This window comes from Spea bombifrons, chromosome 2 (assembly GCF_027358695.1).
Source record: "Spea bombifrons isolate aSpeBom1 chromosome 2, aSpeBom1.2.pri, whole genome shotgun sequence".
NCBI classification, from domain to species: Eukaryota; Metazoa; Chordata; class Amphibia; order Anura; family Pelobatidae; genus Spea; species Spea bombifrons.
Window position 1 is genome coordinate 116,740,978 of NC_071088.1, and position 26,395 is coordinate 116,767,372.

General features: G+C 39.7%; 1 protein-coding gene across 1 annotated transcript in view; it reads left to right on the forward strand.

Moving 5' to 3' along the window:
- Positions 1 to 7,414: 7,414 nt before the first annotated feature.
- HDAC7 (histone deacetylase 7) overlaps positions 7,415 to 26,395 on the forward strand; it is a 51,109-nt gene continuing 32,128 nt past the window's right edge. Inside the window, exon 1 of the mRNA XM_053455907.1 lies at positions 7,415 to 8,092. Within this exon, the coding sequence (XP_053311882.1) occupies positions 7,966 to 8,092 (127 nt within the window). The 5' untranslated portion in view covers positions 7,415 to 7,965. The remainder of the gene's footprint in view (positions 8,093 to 26,395) is intronic.

The window sequence follows — 26,395 nt, forward strand, 5'->3', positions numbered from 1 at the left end:
GGGTGCTGCTCTTACTGCTCGGGGTGGATCAACAGAGGCAGAACTAGTGGTGGTGGGACTGGTGGTAACAGTACTGGCCATAGTGGGACTGCTAATTGCTTTAGATTTGCTAGGTTTTGCTGCTGCTGCTGGTGGTGGTGATGGTGATGATCGTAGCGGAGAAGGTGGAGGCTCAGGGGAAAATTGTGCACTAGTCATTTGGACACTGCTCCCTGAGGAATCTGATTCCTGACCACTCATCTCCTCTACTTCCTCTGGCTCATAGTCTAGCTCTTCATTAGCCAGATCGAATGGAATTCCTGCTAGGCTGGAGCTAAGACTGATATCGTCGTGAGACTCGTGACTAGTAGTAGTGCGAGCAGGAAGAATAGACTCTGCACTTGGCCTCTCAGTCTCAGGCTCCTCTGCTACCTCGCTAGGTGGAGTTCCACTATGTGTAGCCCTCTCTCTAACTGTCTTTACAAAAATTTTGTAAGGACTTGGTGGCTTGCTAGAGGTACTAGGAGGACATGGCGTGGCGGTACCAGTGGGAACAGTAGGCGCAGCACTAGTGGTGGTAGAGGCGGTAGAGGTGGGGGTGGTGGTGGTGGTTTTCCCTACAAAGGAATGAGATCGCTTTGGTTTGGGACCCCTCTGAGTCTTGCTGCTAATTTGGCTCTGCTTGGTACCTTGCATGCTGCTGGTGGATGGGGAAGATGCTGCTTGGGGCAAAAGGCACTTCTTTTTAGTCACTGGGCTGGTACTACTTGTGCTACCCTTTAACTTTGAACGTGCTTCTGGTGCTTTAGGCTTTCCGTAAAAAACCATAGAGCTTGTGGGCCTAGCCGCACTACTACTGCCTGCTTTTGGTGCCTTTCCTTTACTTGATGATCCTTCAAGCAATGCTTCCCCAAATGATAAGCGAGAGCTTGGCCTACTTGGCCGACTAGACTGACGCAAAGGCTGCATCTTAGAACTGGTGGTGGTGCTGGTGGTGGTGCTGGTGGTGGTGGTGGTAGATGGAGCTTGTCCCTCCTTAGTCCCAAAAGGAGGATCCATTTCAAATTTTGTGTTGTGTGTGTAGTGTAGTGTAGTGTAGTGTAGTGTAGTGTAGTGTTTAAAAAACTATAAAAAAAAAAATAAAAAAATAAAAATAAAAAAAAGGAAAAACGAATTAAAGACAAAAAAATTAGAGGAAGTTCTCTTCAGTGCTACTGCTTAAAAAGTAAAACTATGCACTACTGCACTGTGCTGTGTGCAATCTGCCAAAATCCTAAAGTTATTTAAATTATTAACTCAAGATTAACTATTTAATAACTAGCAGTATTTTATTTTTAATTTGAATTTACACGGGCCTAAGAGCTTAGCCTACTACTATGCTAGCCTAAAGCTATATTTCCTTACTATAAGTCTACCTCTAGGCAGACGCTCTCAAACCCACTAAGCTAAAGTGAGGTTAAATCAGATTCAGTATATGATTTATTAATTAATATTAAGTTATATAATATTAATAGATTAGAACTAATTTACTTATATATTATGTATTATAGATAGAAGAATATAGATTATGAATTAGAATTTAGAATTAGAATTACTTATATTATAGATTATGAATTAGAATATTATTATTTATAATATATTATAGATTAAGATTAAAGAAGATTAGAATTATTTTAGTACTACAGCTAGTAGCTTGAAGCTTTGCTTAGTACAGCTCGTCACAGTCAATTTTTCTTGAAAAGAATTAGAAATAAAATAAAATGTCACAGCAAAACAGTTATCTTCACTGCTTGCTGCACTCACTAGCCCAACAAGTTCACTTCACTGATGGACTGAGGTGAGCAAAACACTAAGGGTACTTTTAATAAAATTGAAATAAAATGTAAAATAAATGAGAAAATCTTTGCAAAACAGTTAACGTCACTGCTTGCTGATCAAAAAAAAACACAGCACTTATGCGGCTGCACTCACTAGCCCAACAAGTTCACTTCACTGATGGACTGAGGTGAGCAAAACAAATGAAATAAAATGAAAGATTAATTAAGAAAAATTGACTTGGTCTCTTACTGTTGCTAAAACAAAGCACAAACTATAGAGCTGCAGCACCAGTACTAATAAGATTAGCTGAACTATACGCTAGTAGTAATTAATTAATATTATTACTTTTATTTATAGCTAATTTAATTAACTATTAAGATAAGAAAGAATTAGAGAATTATTGATATTACTGATTTTAGATTAGACACTAGTAGATGTTCTGAATGTCTACAGTACACTCTACACTAGTATACTATTACTAACTATAACTGACAAATATATATATTTTATAATGAATTCAATTATTAATTATATTAATTAATATTACTGATTTTAAATTAGACACTAGTAGATGAATGTCTACAGTACACTCTACACTAGTATACTATAGTATATATATATATATGACTGACAAATATATATATATATATAATATTATAATGAACTATTAAATTATAGATTCTATTAAATTGTAATTTATAAATTCTATTTAATTTATTTAAGCAGGACAGGCAATAGGCACTAGTGCCAGCCCAGGGCAAGGGCACCCCAGTGCCACTGAGGCACTGGGTGCACTGTCAACTCAACAGCACTTACACTAAAGTTGATGACAAATTAATTTTAAAAAAATTAAATTAATCAAATTATTATTATTAAATTAATTATATTAAGTAGCACTGAAGTGAGGATGAAGTACACTGTGAGAAAGGCTTACCAGTCTCACACAGAACAGAACAATCTCTCTCTGTAACGCTCGGATGCAGCACAGCAGTGTTGCCAAAGCAGTCACAGCGAAAAATGAATGGATCTCTCAGGCAAGCTCTGGTCTTATAAAGGCGCCTTCAGAATTCAAAAAACAGCAGCACAGGCATTGGACGAGACCCTTAGCGTTACGTCACAAGAGTGAGCTGATTGGACAGACGAGGATCAGCTCACTCCTGTTTGAAATTTTGGCGGTTGCGCGGCAAAAACGAAGACGATCACGAAGAATCTTCGATTCTTCGTGATTGTGAGTCTTCGTCTTCGCCTACGGTTTGCCGGCACTGTATTCTGTTCTACGTTCCTTCGGACCGAACAAAAAAACGGCCTCTTCGTGCTCGTTTTCATGTTCGCCCGAAGACGAATGCACAAGTCTAGAAATTACCAGCTTTACGAAAGCTACGTGTGAATGCTTAGACAAAAGCTTGGACATTAAATATTCATTGCTTATTTCAACAGTGAGTGAAGGGAAATATAAGTCTCTTCGACTGCAATCAGGCCACATTGTGTGGTGACAACGTCATCCTGTAATCACTTTGTAAAGAAAAGAGAACTTTGGTGATCCACAAAAAAATGATTTCTCAAATACATCTAACTTTCACTTCTTCATAAAAATAACGCACTTCACTTTGAAACTATAGTTATTTTTATTTTATAATGTTTTTTAAAAAAAGAAACATTCTTGTTAAATCACTAGTTAACTACTACCGATATTTACCATGAATGATAGAACTAAAGAAGCAGTATAGTTATGGTCTTCAAGCATTTTCCGTAAACCTGGCAAACACAGCGCCTCCTTAAAGGACCACTCAACAGCACGGTTTTGTTTTGGGGGAAAATTAATATTATTATTATTGTTTTACTGGCTTTCATGTAGGATGCCAGGAGGGGTATAGGATGAAGTTGCTATAACAACTCATGAAAACATAGAAAAATTGTAAAGTGAAGCTTATCCCATCGCTTCACTTTTTCATACTAAAATTAGGTTCACAGTCCCTTTAAATCTGAACATTGCTTTAATCCTACCCATAAATTGTTAAGATATTTTTAGTGCAGTTATCAGATACAGATCTATATAATGAGTCACTTGTTATATAACCTAATGATCATACTGTAGGCAGGGCTTGGACTGGATTACTTGTGCTTAAAGAACATATTTTTTTAGTTGCGCCCAAGACCATATAAAATGGTCTAAAGTATGATACATGGGCATACGTATTCCCTTGGAGAATAATTTTGGTGCAAGGTAGAAAATGTGGTGTATTCATCATAACAACCAACACAAGGGACACTTTCCTAATTAGATTTGGATGCGTTGTATTACAATAAGCAATTAATTTGTCTATTTATCTATTATAAATAGAAATAACCCTGGATACTTTTTTACTTAGACTATACGCTCCTTGAAGCAGGGCCCTTCTTTCCTCATATCTTTATATTACATGTATCCTGATAATGTATGTATGAACAGCGGTGTACTCTTGCTTAGGCCAATCATTGTGTCTGTATGAACAGTGGTGTACTCTAGGCTAGGCCGTCTACTCTATAAGCCCTCTGCATCACTGCTGAATGGGACTTAAAAAGGATATGCCTGATCTCCCCAACCAGCCCTCTAACAATATGGAGGACTGTGCCAAGTCGGGATATGACCAGTGGGGAATTCACCCATCCACATTTAGCATCCTCAATGCATTCTAAGGCACCCTTAAGACATTGAGCGCCGGGATATGGCCTCCTCAATGCATTCAAAGGTGCCCTTAAGACATGAAGACAGGCATATGGCATCAATTTTTGCTATATCCTAAAGGCAAGCGGAATTTGAGCAAAAATCAAAGAAGGTGCTTGATCACCAAAGAGGGCAATCTACCTCTCAGTTGTGTGGCAGGGAAACTACTGCCCCCTTGGACCTGCTGCCCTAGGCCTAGATACATAACCGAATATGCAGTAAGTGGTGGTGGGGGGGGTGCAGCTGGTGGCGGTGCCCTGGCTTGGGCCTTGGACATTATTATGCTGTTAGTGTTAAAAATGTCCATGCACTACTGTTCAAAATTTTGGGTCACTTTTCGTGGAAAACAAGGAAATATCTAGCTGCATAACATAAATGTCTAACGATCAATTAGCCTTTTAAACATAAACTTTGATTAGCCGACAGAACGTGCCATTGGAACACAGGAGTGACGGTTGCTGATAAAGGGCCTCTGTACGCCTATGAAGATATTCCATTACAAATCAGCCAGTTTCCAGCTAGAATAGTCACTTACAACGTTAACAACGTCTGGGCTGTATTTCTGATCCATATCATGTTATTCTAATGGATAAAATGTGCTTTTCTTTCAAACACATGGACATTTGTAAGCGACCCCAAACTTTTGAACAGCAGTGTACATGCATACAACCGGTTCCCAATCACGTGTCGGAGCCATAGAATTTGCCCTTTCACCTTGAGCATTCAATAAAAACGCATGTACCTTAAGTAAAACAACACAGATATGCTATTTCTAGCAGATAATGTACTGCTGCATGTGCAACTGGTGTAGCGCTACCTGACCTTCTATAGGATCCCATCTTACAAAGGATTCTTCCCGTTCCGTCTTTTCTTCAATGCTCTTTGTTTGGCAGTAGGTTCCATATGCGTGTGTGTGTGTTTAGTACAAAAATGGAAAACCAATAACATTTTGTGTCTGGGTCTGCTATTTGTGTTGCTCATGACCAAATTTTCCAGTAGGTGCTTATTGGTCGTTTTACACTTGTGGTGTGTGTTCTCATAAATGTTGGTCCCATCTTGTGGCTCCTATGCCCCATATACCCCATATCACCAAATATTAGCCCATCAGGATCAATCTTTCCTGCTTGTTTTGAATGGAGGAGAGATGTCTACAGGCCCGGATCAGCCATCTGCCGCTCCATCTGCAGGCGTTGCGGTGCGCGGCCGCCGACTGGATATGCCCGGCCGCAAACTGTCTTATGTATTTTTCTCTATCTGGCGCCTTTTGCCAAGTGAGAACTGAATTTGAAATAAACTATTAAAGGAACACTGCAGTGTCGCAGGGAGCCACCAGAAAACTTTCATATGCATTAATTAAAGTTGGGGGAAAAAAGAAAATATGTAGTTACCTTGGGAACAATCTGTAGCTGCAGAGTTGCTGCAGATTCCCACCCTCTTCGTGGCCCAACATTCTGTTTAACTATGATATGCGTTGAGGAGCATATTGAAGTTGGTGGCCCCTGAGGATATCAGTGCGGCCAACATGTGGCTATGCGGGCCGCAAGCTGCCTTTATCTGCTCACGTAACGTGCTGGCTCTGCCCTGCAACACCCAGTGGCAGATCGGGTGGGTATGTGGACCGTATGTGGACCGCAACGGTCCTGCAAACTCCAACTTCAGCGCTTAATCCCCTAACTAAATATAAGTAAAAGCCCATTGCCTGGATAAAAAGGGTTAAAACCGATATGCCTTGCAAGGATCCATGTGAAGAATGTATTGTTTTTTCTCTTCTAAGTATTTAAAACAGAATAACAGAAAGGTTTGTTTAGCTATTTATAGTGGTAATAAAAATCACATGTCAAGGAAATGGTATCCCTAAGTGCAAACACTGTCAGGAACTTGGTATTATGCAGATGCAACGTGCCATTTCTTTCTGATAAAGCCAGCGTTAAACAGTAACCAAGCCCGGTATTTCATGTATGTGTTTGCTAGATGCTATGTTACTCTAGTTCTTTTGGATGGAGGAAGAATGCGGTGTCTAAAAATACATGCAGGAAATACACAGCGATCTGAAAATCTGGTTTAGCAACAACGGTTAACCCATCCCGTGCTTCAGAGATAAACTGATATGATGTAATGCGAGGAAGTTTAACTTTACTGAGAGGGTGGTAGATGTGTGGAACGGTTTCCCAGTGAAGGTGGTAGAGGCTTATACAGTAAGGGCATTAAAACATGCATGGGATCGGCATACGGCCATCCTGCACCTAAGACTAGATCAAGGGCTGCTTAAGGTTTGGGATAAATGGGTCGGAACAAATGGGCCAAATGGTTCTTATCTGCCTTCTTTGTTTATAGCCAGCATGTGTCTTATAAACCAGCAGTTGTGGACTACAACTCACATCACGCTCAGTTTCCCGTGTTGCACGCTCCTTTATAAACTGAGATAACCAACTTTTTATCTAGTGGTTGTGGACTGCAAATCTCATCTTCCACGGTCATTGCTAATGCTGGCTGAGGATGATGAGAGATGCACGCCACAGCAGCATAAAAGACGTTTCCAGTCTGTGGCTATAGCCCCTGCCTGTTTTTCTTTTTTAAGTGTCTTTTTCACCTTGCCCTCCCTTTTTTAATGACCGTACTGTAAATAAACAGCCAAAGTGCCCCTGCCTGCCCAAGCTGCAGGTACAGGGAGGAAGGAAGCATGTGACTGGCTCTCTTTTCCTGTTCAATTCCCTTCAGCAGATGGAGCCATGAATCTGGGTTTATAAAGTATGGGCAAGCTAAAAGGTGCGTCCTGATTGGTCGCCAGCCCCAGCCAACCCAGGAACCCCCCCCCCTGCCCAAACAATGCACACTTCTTTTGTATATGTGTGTGTGCGGAGCTGGCTTCTGATATTAGGTCTATTTTTGTCCTGGCCCCGCCCCCTGCCGATCTATTTCTGTCAGTCTAAGCTCGGGGCAGTGGTGTAAGAGGGACTGCGCGCACCCGGAGCAGGCTGGCCAGATCTTCTCGCAGCCGGGGCAGGTGATCCAGTCTGCAGCCCGGAACGTTTCCTCGGAATGTCCCCAACCGTTTGCAAAGCGCCTGCTTCACCCTCCTGCTGCCTCCGCCTGTGAGCGAACGGGGAGCGAACTTGCTTGTTTGTGGGATTGTCCCGCTTCGTGACATCTGGCTGCGGGATTCGCTTGCGGACGGGAAGGTCCATTGAAGCTGGATTTGGGATGTGTGTCCTGTAGATCTTCTCTGGATTGCTCCGTGGGCTGTTTTGCGGGTTACTGAGGACAGTCGGGACCGGTGTGTCCTGTGCGTGGACTAGTGTGTCCTGTGCGTGGGGGCTCCCCCCTCCATGTAACAGAACGAAACACCCTTGGAATTACATAGAGCTTCGCCCTCCCCCGATGCCACTGATAGTGGCCGCCTGATCTGGATAGAGTAGACAGGGGACCTTGGTGCCCGCTGCCACCACCTTTACACATTCGCCCCCATGCCTGGATTACATCAAATGTTAAACACCATTTACGAAGCTGATTCCGCTTGTTCCACAGATGCCATCATCAGACGAGGCGAACCGGGGCTGAGGTTCGGCCACAAGAGCAGTTCCGGGGGAGCAGGTAAGGTCGCCCCGGGCGTTCGTGGGGGGGGGGTGTCCTATTGGAATTGATCCAGAACAGCAAAGGGAAACGTGACTGACATTCTCTCTTGTGTGGATCTGGGACCCTGTAGCCTCTAGTGGCATCTGCCCTTGTCATGTGGCCGCTGCGACCCCCGCTATCACTGGTGCTAAATGATTAAAGAGACCCCAGTGAGGCATTCGGTTCTTATCAGCTGCAGGGCTGGTGACAGGGCTCCGGCGATCCAGTGCTTCACGGTGTTAAGTGCGACAAGGTGACCCACTTGTGCACTAAGTGGCACTCAGTGAAGTGGCTCTCGTGGTGCATTTCGAGTTTGCCCTTTCTGCCTCTGGCTAGAACAGAAGCAGGATGGACCTGTGACCTCTTAAGTCTGTTCTTCCTGCCCACTGCAATTGACTGCCTCGCAGTGGGTACATTAACTCTTTCGGCGCCGAGCAGTCCTGCAGCACAATGTTTTGCACGAGCCTCTGGCAGCTCTGTGGCTACAGTCAATTAAAACAAAAATACAATAAAATGAAAAGTATCGGTCGGTCCCCACGACAGAATATTACCTTGAAATGACCTCCCTAACCTTTACATTACATTACACTTAATTCGCCTTGGACCTCCGGGTGTTAAACTGCTGGAAAAGTATGCCTAAGGCTTTTTTTTTATTGTTAAGGTAAAATGCCACAGATTCACATAAAAACAAACAAACATAAAAGGTGATTACGAGTCCAGTACATTTTTTTCTCTAGTAACTGACATACCTTACTGAAATGTTATTAATACAGCGGATGATTCATTCATGATAAATGTCCATTCTGCATATTAAATATTGGCATTAAAATGAAAATTAATATATTTAAGTGTGCCAGGCCCAATTTCTCTAGTAGATCAAAACATTACAAAGTCATGTGTTTTCTAATAATTGTTGAATTAATATATGTATATAAATATAATTACACATTTTTCTTTTCATTTAGAATCTCAGACAAATACTTTCAGAAACCAAGCATTGTTTACGGTTGAGTTGTAAATTTCCAAAGTTTTCTAGTTAGAAAGTGGAATCATGAGACGTAAAGAGAGGGCAGCTCCATTTGCGACACCAAAACGTTACTTTTATTTTAATGTAACATTTATGTTTTTTGAGGCTCCTGGGTCTGTTTACTAACCAAAACATTGCAACAAATATTTCTGTTAACATGTTTAAGATTTGGTGAAAGTTGCTGGATGGTGTTGGGCAGGCGGCTCGATTTACAATTTTTTTTTTCTTTTTTGCATAAATGGTTCATCTGAAATATATTATTTACAGATTGTGATTAAAAAAAAAATATAAAAAAAATCAACAATAACACCTTAGAGGTGGTGAAGAAAGCAGTGTGAGAAGCAGGGTTATCGTCATGACAACCTATGGCTTCTAAGGTGATAAGAGCACATTTCAAACCTTACAATAAACTCACTTTTTATGCATACACCCCCAAAACAGGTTTACTGTCTCATTGATGAGAAAGTATATATTTTTGGGGCGTTCACATTAAAAAAAAATATATCTCACCCCGACACCCATTCTAATAAATGCTCTTACTAGAAAAAAATCTGAAAAATTTGCAGAAATTCCATATTTTTTGTACATTTTGTAAACAGACCCCATGTAGTTTTCGCATTGGCTTAGCTGAATGAGTGTATCTTTAAGATATTCTTTACAATGGAGGGTGTGAACAATGATTGTTGATACGTACAATCTATCAGATTTTAGGCACTTCCTCCTTTGGGACAATTATTTTTATTCACAAACTTCCTGCCCCAGCAGTCTCTCTGGCCCATGCTTGCCTGCACCGTCTGAAAGTGGTGTTTGGATCGTTCGGAAGCTCCAGATCGTGGCTACTAAGTTCATTTCTTAGTAAAAAAACATATATTAAGAAATCGAATTTCAACAATGAAAAACAATGCTTTCATCTATTAGGTGAACAAGAATTTAGAAAAAAATTATAAAATGTAAAAAATCCAATAGTATCAGGTCAGTTATAATATTCGTATGCCACTTGCCGTATCTTTCTTTTTTTTAGGTTCATAAATACCTGAAAATAATAATAAAAACGTTAGGATGAAATTGGGCAATAATCATATTTATTAGGAAGGTTTATCAGTTTTGAAAGGGCGTAGAATGTATCCAATGTTATTTTGCGGTGTGAACACCTAAAATCCTGATATGTCATAATAAATTCTACTGAAGGGTGTCCAATGGATTATTTTTTTTTGTATTTTATGTAATGAATAAATGATTCCCCATATTTTTTAAAGAATATTTGACTTTGGTGATACTTAACCCCTTAATGCATTGTTTTCAATGGGTTTAGGGACCGTCCATTGTCCTTAAGGGGTTAAGACTTGAACACCAGTGTGTTATTTACCACCCTGTGCCCATAAAAAAATTACAAGATATATATGTGTGTACACACACACATAGATACATACATACACACTGGTGTGTGTGTATATATATATATATATATATATATATATATATATATATATATATATATACTTGTCCCAATTATTTACAAGCAACGCCTCTTGAAGGTTTAATGTGACCTACTTTCCCTTTGTTTAAGGCTTGTTTAATACTCTTTTGTAGTCTGCGGCCTGAGATCTGTAACTTTCTTTATTATAGGACGCTGGTGGGGTCTCTTTTGCAACCTGTTCTTCTTTTGTCCGCTTGGTATAGGGATAAAAAGGGATGATTTCTGATACCAGCTTCTATGCAGCAGTAGACTTTTGTGATGGCCAGGTCTATTATTCTACTTAGTAATACGCTCACATTTCCAAATACTGTCTCTGATGAAGAACAAAGACGGGCTTTTACAAAAGGACAGAAAAAAGGACTTGTTCACACATGTACCTTAGTATTATTTAAATCGGTTAATTAGGAAATAGATTCAGGTATAAATATTTGAATGGTTCTTAATTTATTTCTGCTTGCTTTTTCTTTCTTGATGTCTCCTGCGTGTTTTCTAGACCATTTAAGACTTAGACCAGGGGTAATGGAAATAGCACTTTTTGTGCGGCCGGCATCAGCGTAGATTAATATGTTAAAGTATGTTTGCATATCTGTATATATATGTTACCAAGCTCGTCCTGTTACATAGAAACCAGTGCTCTATTTACATTTATACCTATAGGTAGCCCTTGATACTCTGCCTGGATTGGCTGCTTGTTAAGAATTTCTCACAGCCTATAGGTTGCGATAGTTCACACAGTGAGGGGGATAGTGGGAGTTGTAGTCCAACAGCCGCATGGAAGCCTTTCTGTAATCTGTTGTGTTTTGCAAGTGGCTCACTGGAGGACAAGTATCAATTTACAGAGGATCAGGAATGTTGGAAGCCCCCTTAACCTTACGACCCAAACCAAGGATCAATAGGTTTTCAAAAAACACTTAAAAAAAATAAGAACTTGATTAATCTTATTTACCCAGCTCTCAATCTGTTTGAACAATAAGCGATCGAGCACAGGGGATAATTTTCATAGGAATCACAGGATATAGCATGTATTACTCATCCAAGTAATGACTTTGCCCTCTGCCTTATCACCATAACATTATCATTATCTCTGTCCATTTCTGACTAGAACTAGGAAGAGATCTTAGACCATAATGCATCAGAAAACCTCCTATTAAACGTGTTGTTCTACAGTGATTATTGTTGTAGAGCTATCCACTAATGCAGCGAACGGATGCAGTGTAGTGTGCATTATACACCATATTGCAGAAAATACAGGGTATTCATAAACAGTCAACCTGTCTTGTTGTCTTTTTCTAAACCTGTTTAATGTTCAAACCCTCTGGTGTCCTCCTTTCCTGAGAATGTAGTAGATAAGTGGAACAGCATCTCAGCAGAAGTAGCACAGGCTAATACAGTCTTTACATCAGGAAAAACGAGTAGACTTGATGAGCTGAATGGTTCGTAACCAACATCAAATTTTGTACTGGTTCTAAGAGTAGCGACAGACATTTACAAAGCTACAAAATGACCAAAGGCTCATTTATGAATATAATATAAGTACAAAAGCCTGGTCGAGTAAATTAAAATGCGTAACATTATGTTTATTGTTTATGTCTATTGCACCAACTATTCACACAGTAAGGGTTGTGACCGATTTATACTACACATAGATTATGTTTAAAAAAGTTTTTTTAAAATTCATATTGATTCATTGTATTCAAGTATTGTTTATTTACATAACACTATCGTATTCTGCAGTATTCTGCGTACTATACATCAGGCAGGCAGGCAGGGTATGGAAATAAGTGGTTTATACACCCTGGAATTAACCTGAGGAGGACCCTGCTCCCACGAGCCTAAACCAGATGTCTTCAGTACTCAATAAATTCCGCTGCTCAGCATCACTTTGAACAAGGATTTCCAACTAGAGGCCTCCGGGCTACATATGGCTAACAAGACCTCTTCTGTGGCCCCTGGTCTGCCTGGGATATAAATAAGCGTTACTATATTACATCATTCTTTTAAAAGCACATGAAGTATTGTACCCTCCCCCTGAAACACCACTGCTGTAGAATATATTATTATTATCTTTTATATAGCACTAACAATTTACGCAGATCTTCTTAGGACACATACATTCAAAGAGTATGACAAAACTACTACTGCTCACAAGCTTCCAATCTATTATCTAATAGTATTAAGGGATCTTGAAGGTTTGTTTTTAAAAACAGTTCAGGGAACATAACACCTTCCAGTGTATTCCCTCGTTGCTCGATGTAAGCAAAAGTACTCATCAAAGATACTCTACATATACCCAACTTCACATAATGCTATACTGCGATTGAGCTAATTTGAGAGCTGTTACTCTCATCCCAACATTGCAGATAGTCAGAGGGACACTTTTTGTTTTTGGGGGAAGGGTTGGAGACATGGTTAGGAGTCATGGCTTTTCACCAAAATATTGTATGTGATATGGCTTTTTCATAGTGGTCTCATAGAATAAGACATTTAAAACACGAATAATGTGTTTTATTTACACATTTTAGTTTATAAGCACACTGTCTACTGTTTCTATACGCATTATTGGGGCTTTTAGGGCTGCAGAACACTGTAGTAATAATTCTGAGCTCCTACAAAATAGGGGTAACCTAAAACACAATTTGACAGCAAGTAAGAACGATCTTACTAGTAAAAAAGTAGTCTGACCATTTATCCTGTATGTAAGCAGAGATACACAAAATCCAAAGTCTGTACCCATCCTGCAAAAAGAAGCAGCAAAGTTGATGCAAAGTCATATACATATTAGTTCCATTAGGTATAAAAAAGGATGATCCTGCACTTGACAACCGTGTTTTGTTAGGATACTCCTGATAATGGAGGAGCTGGCAGACCCTCGGTCCGTGTCACTTTCATTGTGTGCATGTAGTGTTTGGGCTTCTCTGCACCAAACTAGGGGAGGAGAATAATGGAAAATACGTTTGTTCTATCAGGCTATGAGAACCGCTTTTCTGTAGACTCCTCAGTTTCTGGTGTGTTACCCAGCAGCTCACATCTCAAGGAGGTAAGAGTTGAAAGGCGTGAACGTTGCTTCGCTGGGCCTGCTAAACAGTAGCACTTGTTGTATTGTTGTGTTGAGAAGTCTTCTGCTTGTGTTATGAAGTCTGCCCTCATTGTGCAGTTTTATGCTCAGTGCAACTGGTTGGAAAGTAGATTTTTTTTGTTTGTTTTTGGTTTGTGTAAAGAGTTTGCCTGGTGCTTACCTCCAGATCTTCTCCAGATTGCGGCAGAGCACACAGCTTTTCGGCTGTTAAATTGCTGCCGGGTGTCATTTTAAAGAACTCGTATGCGTTCCTGTGCTCTTGTCTTGGCCGAAGGTCTTCAAGAGTCTTGTCAGCTGGGTGAGAAAATACAGTGAGGTTCCTTTAACTTTTACCTCACAGTTTTTTTCCTGTCATCTTGTGCTGATTATATGTAGCAAGCCAAGTGTGAAAAAAAATAATATGATAAATAGAACTAGCGGTTTTCTTATATCTCACCCTGGTAGGAGATACTGTGCTACATGATACTATATAGGTAGGTTTTTTGTATTTTAGGTAGTATAGGTTTTATGGTACAACAGAATTGGTCAATGCTTTTTACTCAGCTGGTTGGTCCCATCATATCCATGAGTTATAATGAAGTCCTAGTAAAAATGGCCAATGATGCCACATTGCTGTGTAGGAAACCTAGCACAAGTGGATGAACAGATGTCCCTTTTACTGAGGACACCCTGTAGTATGGGAAACGATAATCCTCCCCGTTGAAAGAATGGTCGGACATATAGTTCAGCTGAAGATCTGGAACGTTTCTAATTCTTGCAGGCTACCTTGATAGTTCTCGTCAAAGAGCTCCGTGATTTTGAAATCGAAATAATGGGTTAATTGGAAGGCTCCCACTTTTCAGTGGACTGAGGCCACGCAGTAAACAGCCACCTGTATCAGGGTGTCGTCTACTATTACAGGGCTCTGTTGGGTAATGATGCCCTTAAGGTGCTGTAGCCATTATTATATAACCAGATCTAGCCAAGGTTGTGAAATAAAATAGCATAATCACTGCAAAACACACCCTGTGCTAACACCTTCACAATTACAATCATACATCTCTTTATCGGTGAGTACGGCACAGAATCTCACAACTGTTTTAGGGCCCCAAGTGGCTGACAGCGACAGAAACTTCGATTGCTACAGTTATGGGCTGCTGTGGTGCATCTCCGCGTTAAACACACGTGTAAAAATAGCGTTAAAACAATTTGAATCAACGAGCAGGAACATGCTTCTCCCAGGAATGATGGAGGTCCGTAATGAAATGTGCGATGGGTAGTGTTGTTGATACCTTTTTATAGACGCTAATCTATTTAAGGTGCATTGTCAACAACCAAGCCAAGAAAATCTTTAATAATAAATTAATTAGTACCTTCCAGTGCTCTCGGGAGCAGGGACTGAAAACAGCTAGTCACACCTGCCTGATCACTCATGGAGGATATAGTACCCTTAGGGAGCGATGCTTGGAATTGGGCTTTTGGTGGCAGCCATTGTCTTTGAGTTTTTCGTAGGGTATACTTCCCCTTTAAATAATCTTTTATATAATTACTCGGGAACTCTCATCTATTTTATTTATTGATTGAAAATACTTGTTTTGTTTTTTTTTTTGTTTAGTATGATGTCATTTAGTGTAGCTAAGGCAGCTGTCCATTAGCCATTTGTCGTGCTCAAGCTCTATTATTTCATCCCACTCTTCTAGACAATCAGTCTGGCTTCTTATCATAGTGCCTGTGGCAAACAATAAAGTGGTTCAGTCTTAATCACCCAGCCGTCCGCTGACTAATGAAAGTTGATCGAGGAACGGATGTTGTTAGCATTGCCATAAAGCATCAGCTTTGAGCAGGGAAAGTTTACCAAAATATCACATGGCTGACAAAAATGGCAGCCTCCACATCTGCAGATAAAGGGATTTTATTGAGATAAGAGATAAAACCAGTATGCATTACTGTATACAGCACTGTATTCTATACCAAGTAGAAACATTATATATATTTATATTTTTTTTCAGTGGGACTGCTCCCATATGCAGATTATATGCGGTTGCTTTCTTGAATAAGGACTGCTGTGTAGGGCAGAATAGGAATTAGACTTGCTGCAGAACATATTTTTGCAGGAAACCATAGGGTAACCAGAGTATTCCGTTTTCCAACATTTGTAATTCTCTGTGGAAAATGTCCAATATGATGAACTTTCGGTGTCATATTATAAGTGAATATGATTTTTTATTTCTATAGCTCCAGCAATTTATGCAGAACTTCAAAGGGTATGGCAAAACTAGAGCTGGCAGATACAGACAAACCGATACATTAGGTAAAGGGGGCCGTGCCCATAAGCTTACAATCTTTGGAACATGACATTCCAAAAGACAGGGAATTTTAATTTGGTTTCCAAATACTTTCTGCATTATGCACAGCATGGGTTTCCTGTAAAAGGCATTTAGTGACCTAAAGCTTTGTTATTTTGGGGGCATCTTGAGGTACGCAAACAGCAGTAGACACAGCGTTCGGCTCGTCTGCCACCGCACGCACGACCAGTATGATTATACCACAATAGTATACGGTGGTTTTAATGCGATTATGTCATTCCGTCCATGCAGGTGCAGCTTGTTTAGGGTTTAAGGCTGATATTAATAGGAGAAGAGAAATGCGTTTAGTGCAGTGTTGCACCATGCTTCGCAGAGGGGTTACCCAAGTATTCTCTCTCTCTGCAACCCCTCCGGTTTCTGTAAATTTCTTTACTTTTTCTGATATACTCTGTATGTTAGTGGCCATTCTGCCATCATATGTAGTTCCACTGTGCTTTTGTATTATTATCACAATGACCGTAAGCTCACTTGAGCTGAGTAGAATTTTATTCTACTGTGTCTAAGCTTGTAATGTATCCATTACATTGTGCCTGTCCATCGCATTGTACTCCAGAATGTATTTGTACACATTAATTATAATACTTGATTAACGGGGCATACTAGAGCTTTTTCTCATTAGTCGTATTAACTGTGTAGAGTAATCCTCGATTAAAAAAAAAGAAAAAAAAAATAATCCTATTGTAGGCTTAGGTAGAATCCTAGCCAAACACACACGCAACGGAATTTGATGGCGCTATATAAAACAATAAATATGTATGTGTGTGTGTGTATATATATATATATATATATATATATATATATATATATGTGTGTGTGTGTGTGGCTAGGATTGACTCGCTTTTTGTTTTTTTTGTTTTTTTTATTTTGCTTTATTATTACTTACTGTTATATATAAAGCCCCATGAGATTCTGCCGCGCTGTACAGAGGATAGACAGGACATAACAATTAGTATATATAACATAACAATATGACTTACAGAAACAACAGGTGAGGAGAGCCCCGTGAGCTTACCTTTAAGCAGTAAGATATGTTGTGTTGACAATGCATTTGAGGACTGCTTTATATATTACAGGCACAATGTCACCTGGAACCTTGACCTGAGGGTTGTCCTCAAGGTCTTTCATTCATGTAAACGTGAAGGTGTTTCATTTACCATATAATGCCAACACAATCATTCGAAGGTCATACGTCCTGTCGTTTGGTTAACCTTACTTTATAATGTGTGGATTCATCTATTGAGTGTATATTGTATGCATTAAAGACTGGGTGATATAGGGAAGAGCCAGGTAATAAAATTAGATCACTAATAAAAAGGGGTTAACAAAAAAATCTAAATGTAGAAGTGAAATAAAATCATGAAAAAAAAGGATGATGTTGAATTAAGAAGATATTTCAGATGGAGGTAAGTGGCATAGCATTTGTCTGCACTTGAGATTTCATGAACTGTCTTTCGGCACAAGCTGTCGTTCATGGACCTGTGGGATTGTCATTATTTTGGGACATTGCTGTGTGTTTCTAGGTGATAGGAAATAATCGCCAGTCTATATTGAGAAGCTGCAAGATCTTCAGTTTTCCAACTTCTCTGTTTTTTTATTTTTTTTTAGCAACAAAAACACTCTGGAAAGGCCACGGGGATCAGCAGATATGAGCGTCTCTTTCCCAGGGACCCTTTTGATTCTCCTAGTGGAGGCTGCTGTGCAGTTTGGATCTGCTATTTTGGATCATTACCAGCAGATCCGATCAGAGCTCTGGGAAAATCTATATTCCTGTGCAGCGCTCCAGGGGTTCCTTGTGCAAGAGTTACTTGACAGGAAAGGATGTCATATGGTTGACCTTCAGTCTACTGAATTTTAAGCTAAAATAGCCTGGTTTTCCCTTGAGTAATAAGTCAAGACCTTCTGTACAAAAAGAAACCTTAACTGTTTCGGTATTGGAAGACGTTTAAAATCAGCTACTACAGATGGTGGCATCTGCCATGTGGAAGTAGCTTTTTCATATCATTACAAATACTTTTTGTATTCATGTTTTTAAGTAATGGTCGTGTAAGGTTTTCCTCCTTAACCTTTACCCACATGAAGATCAATGACTTGAGGTTGTTGTCACCAAAAGTGGGCAGGAACGTCTTTCTATACAACGTCCTGCTTTTTCAATAACTCTAAAGAACCCTGCTAACACACTACCAGTAATCAATTCATTCCCGGAAAATAATTTGAAAAGGAAAATAGTTATCCACCTTTAAATATCAATTATGGCATATGGGGTCAGATTATTATGGACCTTAAGAATCCTGTTGGCATGAAGTACCCTTCTAATTAACAGCTTTAAGAGCGACCTTCGGCCCCAATGCCAGAATATGGTCTTTAAAGGGGAAGCTCCGCCATTTTGTTTCCTGTATGTGGCATTTATATTATTAGAGTACCTGGAAATATATGTAGCTTTTTGTTGCTTAAAGACATGTTCCTATAGGCTTCCAGGTAGAGAGAGCTCGCTTATCAAATAGCAGACAATCATGGGCACCTGAGTATTCACTTGAAACAAATAATTACTATTTATATGACTTTTATGACAAAAATTGTATACATATTTCTTACAACTATCGGAGAAGTTCCTATGAGTTCCTTTGAACCAGATGGCTGCAAAAGCATGTTTTGCCATTGCTCCTTAATGGGTTAGTAGCATTTGCTCATTATTGTACATCAAGCAGGTAATTAGGCATCCTAATTTTTATATTTAGTGATTTAGTGGTTTAGTTAGTTTTAACTGGTTTGACAACACCAGAACTGCATTTCAGAGAGGGCTAAAAAACAGATACAAAAATGTATAGCATATATAATAAGGGAAATGGTGCAATTATTGTTAATAATGTCATGATTGCAAATTACTGACAAAAGTCTTACATTTCCAAACTTGTATGAGAAATATTTTTTTTACAAAACGGGTTCTCCAGATCATAAGATCAGCTTGTAGAAATACATTTAAAGGGTATGACACAACCAAGACAAAGGCAAACCTATACATTAGGTTAAGAGGGCCCACCTCGCAGGCTTACAGCGTAGATGAATGAAACTTGCTTTAGTTTTAATGCACACAATATATTTTTTTCATCACAATGCATACTTTAGTATATTAAGTTTGAGTCCTTGATTGACCGTGCCTACGCACGCATAAATCAGTACTTATATATTTATGATAGCGGCGCTTGAACGTCTGCGTTTTGCAATAGCACTGTGACAGACAGGATGCGTCTGAGCCCTGGCTCGTTCTCATGGTTAAGCCGGGACAGATGATGCCAGTCAGAGCTTGCTGGCTTCCCAGACAGCAACAAGTCATGCTGCATTGACGTATGGCCTTGCCTTTTATATTTCCAGTTCTGGAGCTTGAGATCGTCAGCAGGGCTTGTTCTGCTTTTCACTCAAGAAGAAAAACACCCATTAAGATTTAGGGATCAAGCCAACTCCGCACATTTTTAAAGCGGCAGCAGGTACGGTAGCTTGCCCAGATTGTAGGTCCTGAAACTGATCTCTGATCAGTGATTCCAAGACCGGTCAAAGGGATTGAAAAAAAAAGAATATCTGTAAAACGAGAAATATCCGATAAGGAAACTTTTCTTTTTTTTGTTTGGTTTTACAAAAATAAAAAACTTTGTGTTTAGTAATGGTGTGACTTGTTGCGTGTGTTTCTAAAAGTACATCGGAGTGCTGTGGTCACAAGGGGTATTCTTCAAAATATTAGTTTGTTTGCACATAATAAGTATGTAAACATACAGAATCTGCTCCTTTGATGCCCATATCATCCACGGTACAGTCTACTGAGCTGGGGTGATCTGCTGATTTATTTTCTCTGCCAAGGTATATTTCACACTGGGACCGTGTGTTTGGGGAGCCCTTTTATCCTGAACATGGTTTATAGGGTTAGTGTGACTATAGCGCAACCATACTGTAAACAGAAATCGCTGGATTAGCCCCTTTAATCGAGTCCCTTTCTATACCGCTTTAGTCCTGACTTTATTTTTTTACTTATTTCCTGCATTGTCCTATCTTTTGTCTGTCCTAAGAAGTCTTTAGTGCCGTTGCCAACGCTACCTTGGCCACAAAGAAAGTCCAAGCTCATACTCTTCCAAAGAAACATTCTCTGTAATTGCCCCAAAACTTTCCCCGCGTTTTCATCGTACGGTGATTAAGAACTGTGACCAACGCGGGGTCAGAACATGCATCATCGCTGACTGCGTGACTCTCACTGTCTTGCAGGGCACTGGAATTTTTTAATGGGAAATGCAATGAGATACCACAGAGTATATTGCGGGCAGTCCAAGTCTGCTTTGCTGGCATGCATATGTATATAGGGGAGGTATACCTAAAGTTCTAAATATACATATTTTTTCCCCGTAATCATTCGCCAGCTGTGCACGCTTCCACTTGGTCAGTAAACAAAGAAGTCATTCTATCTCTGTTTTCATTGATTAGTTCCATTTTATATCAGCAAATAGCTCGGAAATGTGCAAATATGTTTCCCTCTGTCGTATTCCTTTCCTGTGGCAGTGTGTAGCTCCCAGAGGCTGGCTGAGCATGATAGGTGTTAACACTCTCACAGCAGATCGAGTGCTTTAAAATTGAATGCTCCTGAAGTAACCTAACTGGCAATGAACTGCTTACTGGGTTTGTTGGGAGTTGTAATCCAGGGCCGCCGTGGTGCTATAAATTGCCTCTGTTTTTACGTAATGTTATTTTTGTAGCATGCTGGGCATGGTAGGAGTTAGAGGTCCCTCTCCCTTAAAGTTAATGCTGGCATTGCCACGGTGTGCCTAAGAAACGTTTATTGTGTTTGACACAGTGAGCTGAGCGAGGGGATGTTAAATAAATGTCAAACATCGAACAAATATGTTGATATACAGCCCCACAAAATGGTTTGTCCAAAGCCACACAGATAGCTGCCAGATCTCTGGGACACCCCCCCCACCTCCATCTGATATAAAGAGCTCCGCTGTAATAACCCGACAGCATTACTTCCCAGAGAAAGCCACAAAATCTCCTATTGGCACCAGATCAGATTGCCAACCGCGCTTGTGATAGGTTTTGCCGACAAACTGCCAAGTGCATTAAGGGGGAAACTGATCTTGTGTACTTAAACAAAGCAACCAAGATCCCCAAGCAACAGCTCCTAAAAGCCACAGCGCAAATGCGAGTCTATCTCAATGTTCTTTTCATAGTCCCGTCATGTTTTTTTCTTTGCCATCTGTTTTTTTTTTTTGCCGCCAAGCAGGTCTGTCCACTTCTTCGAGACGCGGAGCTAAATGTTTAACTCATTCACAAGCTAAATGTCAATGTGAGTTTTTTTATATTCTTTTTATGTTACGAGACTTTCTAAAAGAGTTGTGTCGTTATTTATGAAGCCTTAAGGTGGTCTAAATGTACTTCCTTGTTGAGTATCATTTCTATAGTTATTACTGCACCTTAGCCTGTTGTCTCACCAGCAGCACTCAGAAACATCATTGGACTTTGCTACGTCCATTTGAACCCCATACTGTTTCTGTATGTGTGTACAGCGCTACAGAATTTCATGGCGCTATATAAAACAATAGGTAATAATGTGCTGTGAAGTAATAAAGTTCACCTGGAAGACCGAGCTAAGCTGTGAGATCTCCGTGAATGATATCTGCCTACCTACACTGTGGCTAAAAGTTAGGATCTCGCAATGGGTTTTAGATTAAGGTTTTATTGGAGAATTTGACTAAAGAGTGGTTTTACTTCTAAATGTGCTATCAAAAAAAGGTGCTTAAAAGAAGCAGAAACACCATATGTCTGTTGTCTGTGATACATTTAGTCCTTAATCTATAGACTGACTTTATAGGATCAGTAAATCAGATTATCCACCAATCTAGTTTTACCTAAATACCCATTTTCAAGATAGGATTCATTTTGGAGTCCGCCTTTTTTCTTAAACAGCACGTTTAAGAAAAAAAACTCAAAATGTTATGAACCACCTGTAAAAAGAACTCTGGTTCTGGTCAAGAACTCTGGTCATTAAGATCCTGGGGCTACTCCTAGCTGGCTTCTTATCACATTGATGGGAAACAATTACTTTATGCTATATATTAGAGCGTTTTAATTTCTAATTCCCAGGTTGAGATCATACTCCCTATTTAAATAATGCCATCACAGCTGGTTTCTACCAATATGCGGCTCCTTGCCAGAGGAAACCAAGTCTTTGAAGATTAATACTCGCAAGCTCCTTTGCAGAAAATGTTGATGTCATTGGCTTAACTCTTAAAATGTGAAAATGTGAATAGAAGGCAACCATGCACCGTTTTCCAGAAGAACAAGTACATTTTTTGAGATTTGGTTTTAAATACAATTACGAAGGAATATTCGGTTACCTAATGCATGGTTAGTGTAAGTGAGAGTTGTGGCCTATTAAATCGTGTGGCCACTGTGGTCCATAAATTGTATTCCGGAACAAATCGTCCTTCTTTTGTCCATATACATTGTAAACAAGCCCTGAAGCAACTTATTGTTGAGAATATCACTGCTACATATAGAATGACTCAGAAGCTTAAATTAACCTGATGGAATCCCCACCCTTCGGTGACTTCTATGGGAACTAAACTATATTAAAAGGCATTTAGCCTGAGAAGCAGTCAAAATAATCCTGGGTGTGTAGCTTTTGTTATAATATTTAGCTACATTTGAGTCCCTAAAAAGCACAAAAAAATGTCTATTGTAATTACAGTCTCGCAACTGACGTAACAAAACAAAAAGCCTAGAAATCAGAATTTTGACAATTTAATGACAGAATAATTCAGATATGTTTTATAGGAACTAGAATTATTTTCTCGTTAATGGGCCTCTGATTTATGTTGAGTATCCCAACATTGTTTTAAGTAAGACTTCTAGTGTGCCAATCCCACCGATTTCATCCTTGTTTCTTTTTAAGACTTAATCTAATCAAAACACAAGAAACATTTAGAAAGATTTTTTGGGGTCTATGGCAACATCCTATCGTTGCCTGCTTTTGTGTCACGTGGCAGTTAAGTGTTCTTGGCAAAAATGAATGATGATGAACGAGGCAAGCTTTTACAATATGAAATATTTTTTTCTGGGAAGGGTTCAGACACACAACAGTACTAGAAAAAAAAGTGTCTAATGCTGGATTTATCTACAAGCGGTGCATTCGAAAGAGTAGGTGGGATGGCCGATACATAGTTTGTATAGGTTAAGAGTGATCATAGGATAATGAATCTGCCATTGATCAATGTGTTAAAGCAATGAATAACTTGCTACTCGAGGAATACAGACTGGAATTGTGTATGTAAGCTCCAGCTTGAAGAACCAGTTGTCCACGACGTGCCTGCATCACGGCTTCGGTCTCCTGCCAAGGTGGAGGAAAGGTGGATTCCGTCTTGCTGTCTTTGTCTGCCTGGTGGAGAGGTTGCATGGGCTGGACTCGTGTAGCCTGTTTTTGAGGAGCCTAAGGCACTGTCCCATTTCCCAGTGGGTGTTACTTTCCTCTTAGGAAATCTTGGGAACTCATCTTTAAAAACAAAAAAAAATTGCGATAGGCGGAGGAGATACAAGAAAGCACTTTCTGGCAACGTAGTCCATGATTGGCCTTGCTATTGTGTAATTGTGGCTAGTGCTTCTCTAATAGTCTTTAAAAGTAAAAAAAAAAAAATGCAAATGATATATCTGTGTTGAAAGGACAATTGAAGATCTTGAGAAGTTGCTGTACCAGATTATACCTGAGGGTTGATAAAGCAATAGCAGGCTTTTCATGATTTGCATATTTTCTAAAAGTTCTAAACACATGTTTTTAAAATAGTGCTTACAAAAAAAACTAGGATTCCTCCAGTCTTCTGCTATTAAGTGTTTAGTTCCCAGAGTAATGGACAGCACATTACAAAGCTCTGCGGAACTGGGCCACATTTATCACTATGGCCTGGTAATTCATACTGTTGTATGTTTTGTCATATCGGTTTCCCGGGGTCCTGTTACATCCCCTGATATCTCACATTGCCTTCACAACACACACATAAAAAATGTAAAATAATAATCCATTATGCCTTTGGCTCTAGTCACTGCCAAGTGCCCAGTTTCCAGCTGTAACGGATCAGGCAGCTGGGGGATGTGTGCGAAGTATTGTGGTATTGGTGCTCGGTGATTATGGCAGTAGTGAAACTGGAGTCAGGGAATGTACCTTGTTCTGACCTCTCAGGCTTGCATTTTCTGCATTCCTATCAGCCAAGTCCCACAAGCATTCACAGCCATAATGTTCAGCTGGTGTACATTCAGCTCTCCTTCCCTGCGGAGGGGACTTTACCACCAGTAACTTCCAAGAACTCTCTGAAAAGTAACTTTTTTGTGTAAAATAACTTGTTCTGGTTGAAATAATGTGATGGGCAGTATAGCGTCACTGTTTATGCTATTCTATATTGTGCAACTGGTTAGATCATACTGGATAAGCAGAAGGCATGTGCCTAATACTTAGCTTCCGAATGGCAGATCTGTAATATACTGTAAGAGTTAACACTGGGCTCCACAAATATTTGCAGAATGTATTAGTCAGAGGCTCCAATGCAAAAGCTGTTTTTTATTTTCTGGAGTCTGGAAAGAGGTGTAGTCATAGGGTGCTCTATAAAATCTAAAAGGGAGCAGTGATATTAACCTTAACAAGTCCTGATCTATGAATATGTGAACCCTTTGCAGCATAAGTACATGCGTGCGTGCGTGGATGAGCCATGCCATCATTCAATGATTCTCGTTACCCACATTAGCTTCCCGCTTCCTTTTTTGAGACATTGTATCACTGCTTTTTGGTCTTTTTTTTTATTTGTTACGGAATGTTGTGGTTAAAGTCCTCGCTTCTCTCCTTGGATGCAGTTTGGTAGTAGCTCCTGGCTAGACAGATTAAATACTACCTCATGTTCCACTAAGTGCTGTGTCTGCAGGGAGGAATCCCACATGCTGTGAGATATGCCATCCGCTTTGGGACTACTTAACTAACCCCCCCCCCAAAAAAAAAAAACAATGTAGCAGTTTTCAATTATTCACTAATATGAAACCCTTGTGTTTTACATTTTTGCGGGAATGGATGTATAGAGAATATAATGTTTGGGAAATGTGCAGTAGATGTATCCTTTAGTCATAGTCATTCTCCTGGTTTGCACATCTAAACCCAAAATAAATAGAATAAAATACAGGAACCATGACATACAAGCACATCTCTCATTATAAAAACACGGACTCTGTACTAGTTCAATCAATGTTTCCGCAGTGATGCATTTTCAGTTATAAAGATGGTTTTAGAGTTGTTATGCGTGGTAAAAGGTGCTTAATTACACGAATGCTGCAAAATCTTTCCAAACATGAGTAGAAAATCAGTGCTGAAAAAAAAAACTTTTAGTAAACTTCAGTCACATGATATTAAAAACATTTAATAGATTAAAGTGGCAATATTTCTTCTTTGACCTTCTTTGGGTGAGCGTGTTGGAAGCATGTTTGGGACGTCACTCTATACCTCTAGGAGTGAAATAGTTAAAGGAAGCAGCACAAAAGCCAAATGGGCTGGTTATGTGAGCATCTGTGCATTCGATGCCAGCCAGCGGAGGAAATGTGAGCTGCTGGGGGTGGGGGCAGGATACACAAAAATAGAAGGTACAAGGCACCCCCTGCAAACTCATTCATCCTCTGTGATCCTCTTGACAGGCAGTGACTAATTCCATACCAGTAAGAGCAGCATGTCTCATCTGATCCTACTACAGCCAAGCAGAATTCCTTCACATTATCACAAGCTTACTCACATGTAGTATTTACCAACAGTCTGAACAAGCAATGCTGAGAACCATCGGACTGCAATAGTCAAAAGTAAATTAGAATTTAGTAATAATTCTGTAACGCTAGTTTTTATTATTATTTATTGTTTTACATAGCGCCATCATGTCCCTTAGCGCTGTACAACGGGTAGACGGGACGTAACAAGTAGAATATACCATAACAATTTAACTTACAGAAGCAACAGGTGAGGATGGTCCTGCTCAAATCTAGAGGCGATAAAACATCAAGATTTCACCTTTTGGGGGTTGTTGAGCTGAACCGCCGTTCATTCAGACAAAGAAGGAAGAAAATTACACTGAAATTTGACTTTTCAATATGAATATATGTCTGAAAATCCATGCTGTGAGACCAATGCCAAGAATGTGCATTTTCAAGCTGCAAGCACTAGATTGTTGTTATAAAGTGATATCACAGATGGGAATACATGTGACTTTTTGCCTCCTTTCAAAATTCCTTACTAAATTCCAGAACATTGGCTTCAACACTAAAGCAAAACAAAAATGATTGAATAATGGAGCAGTACATTTTC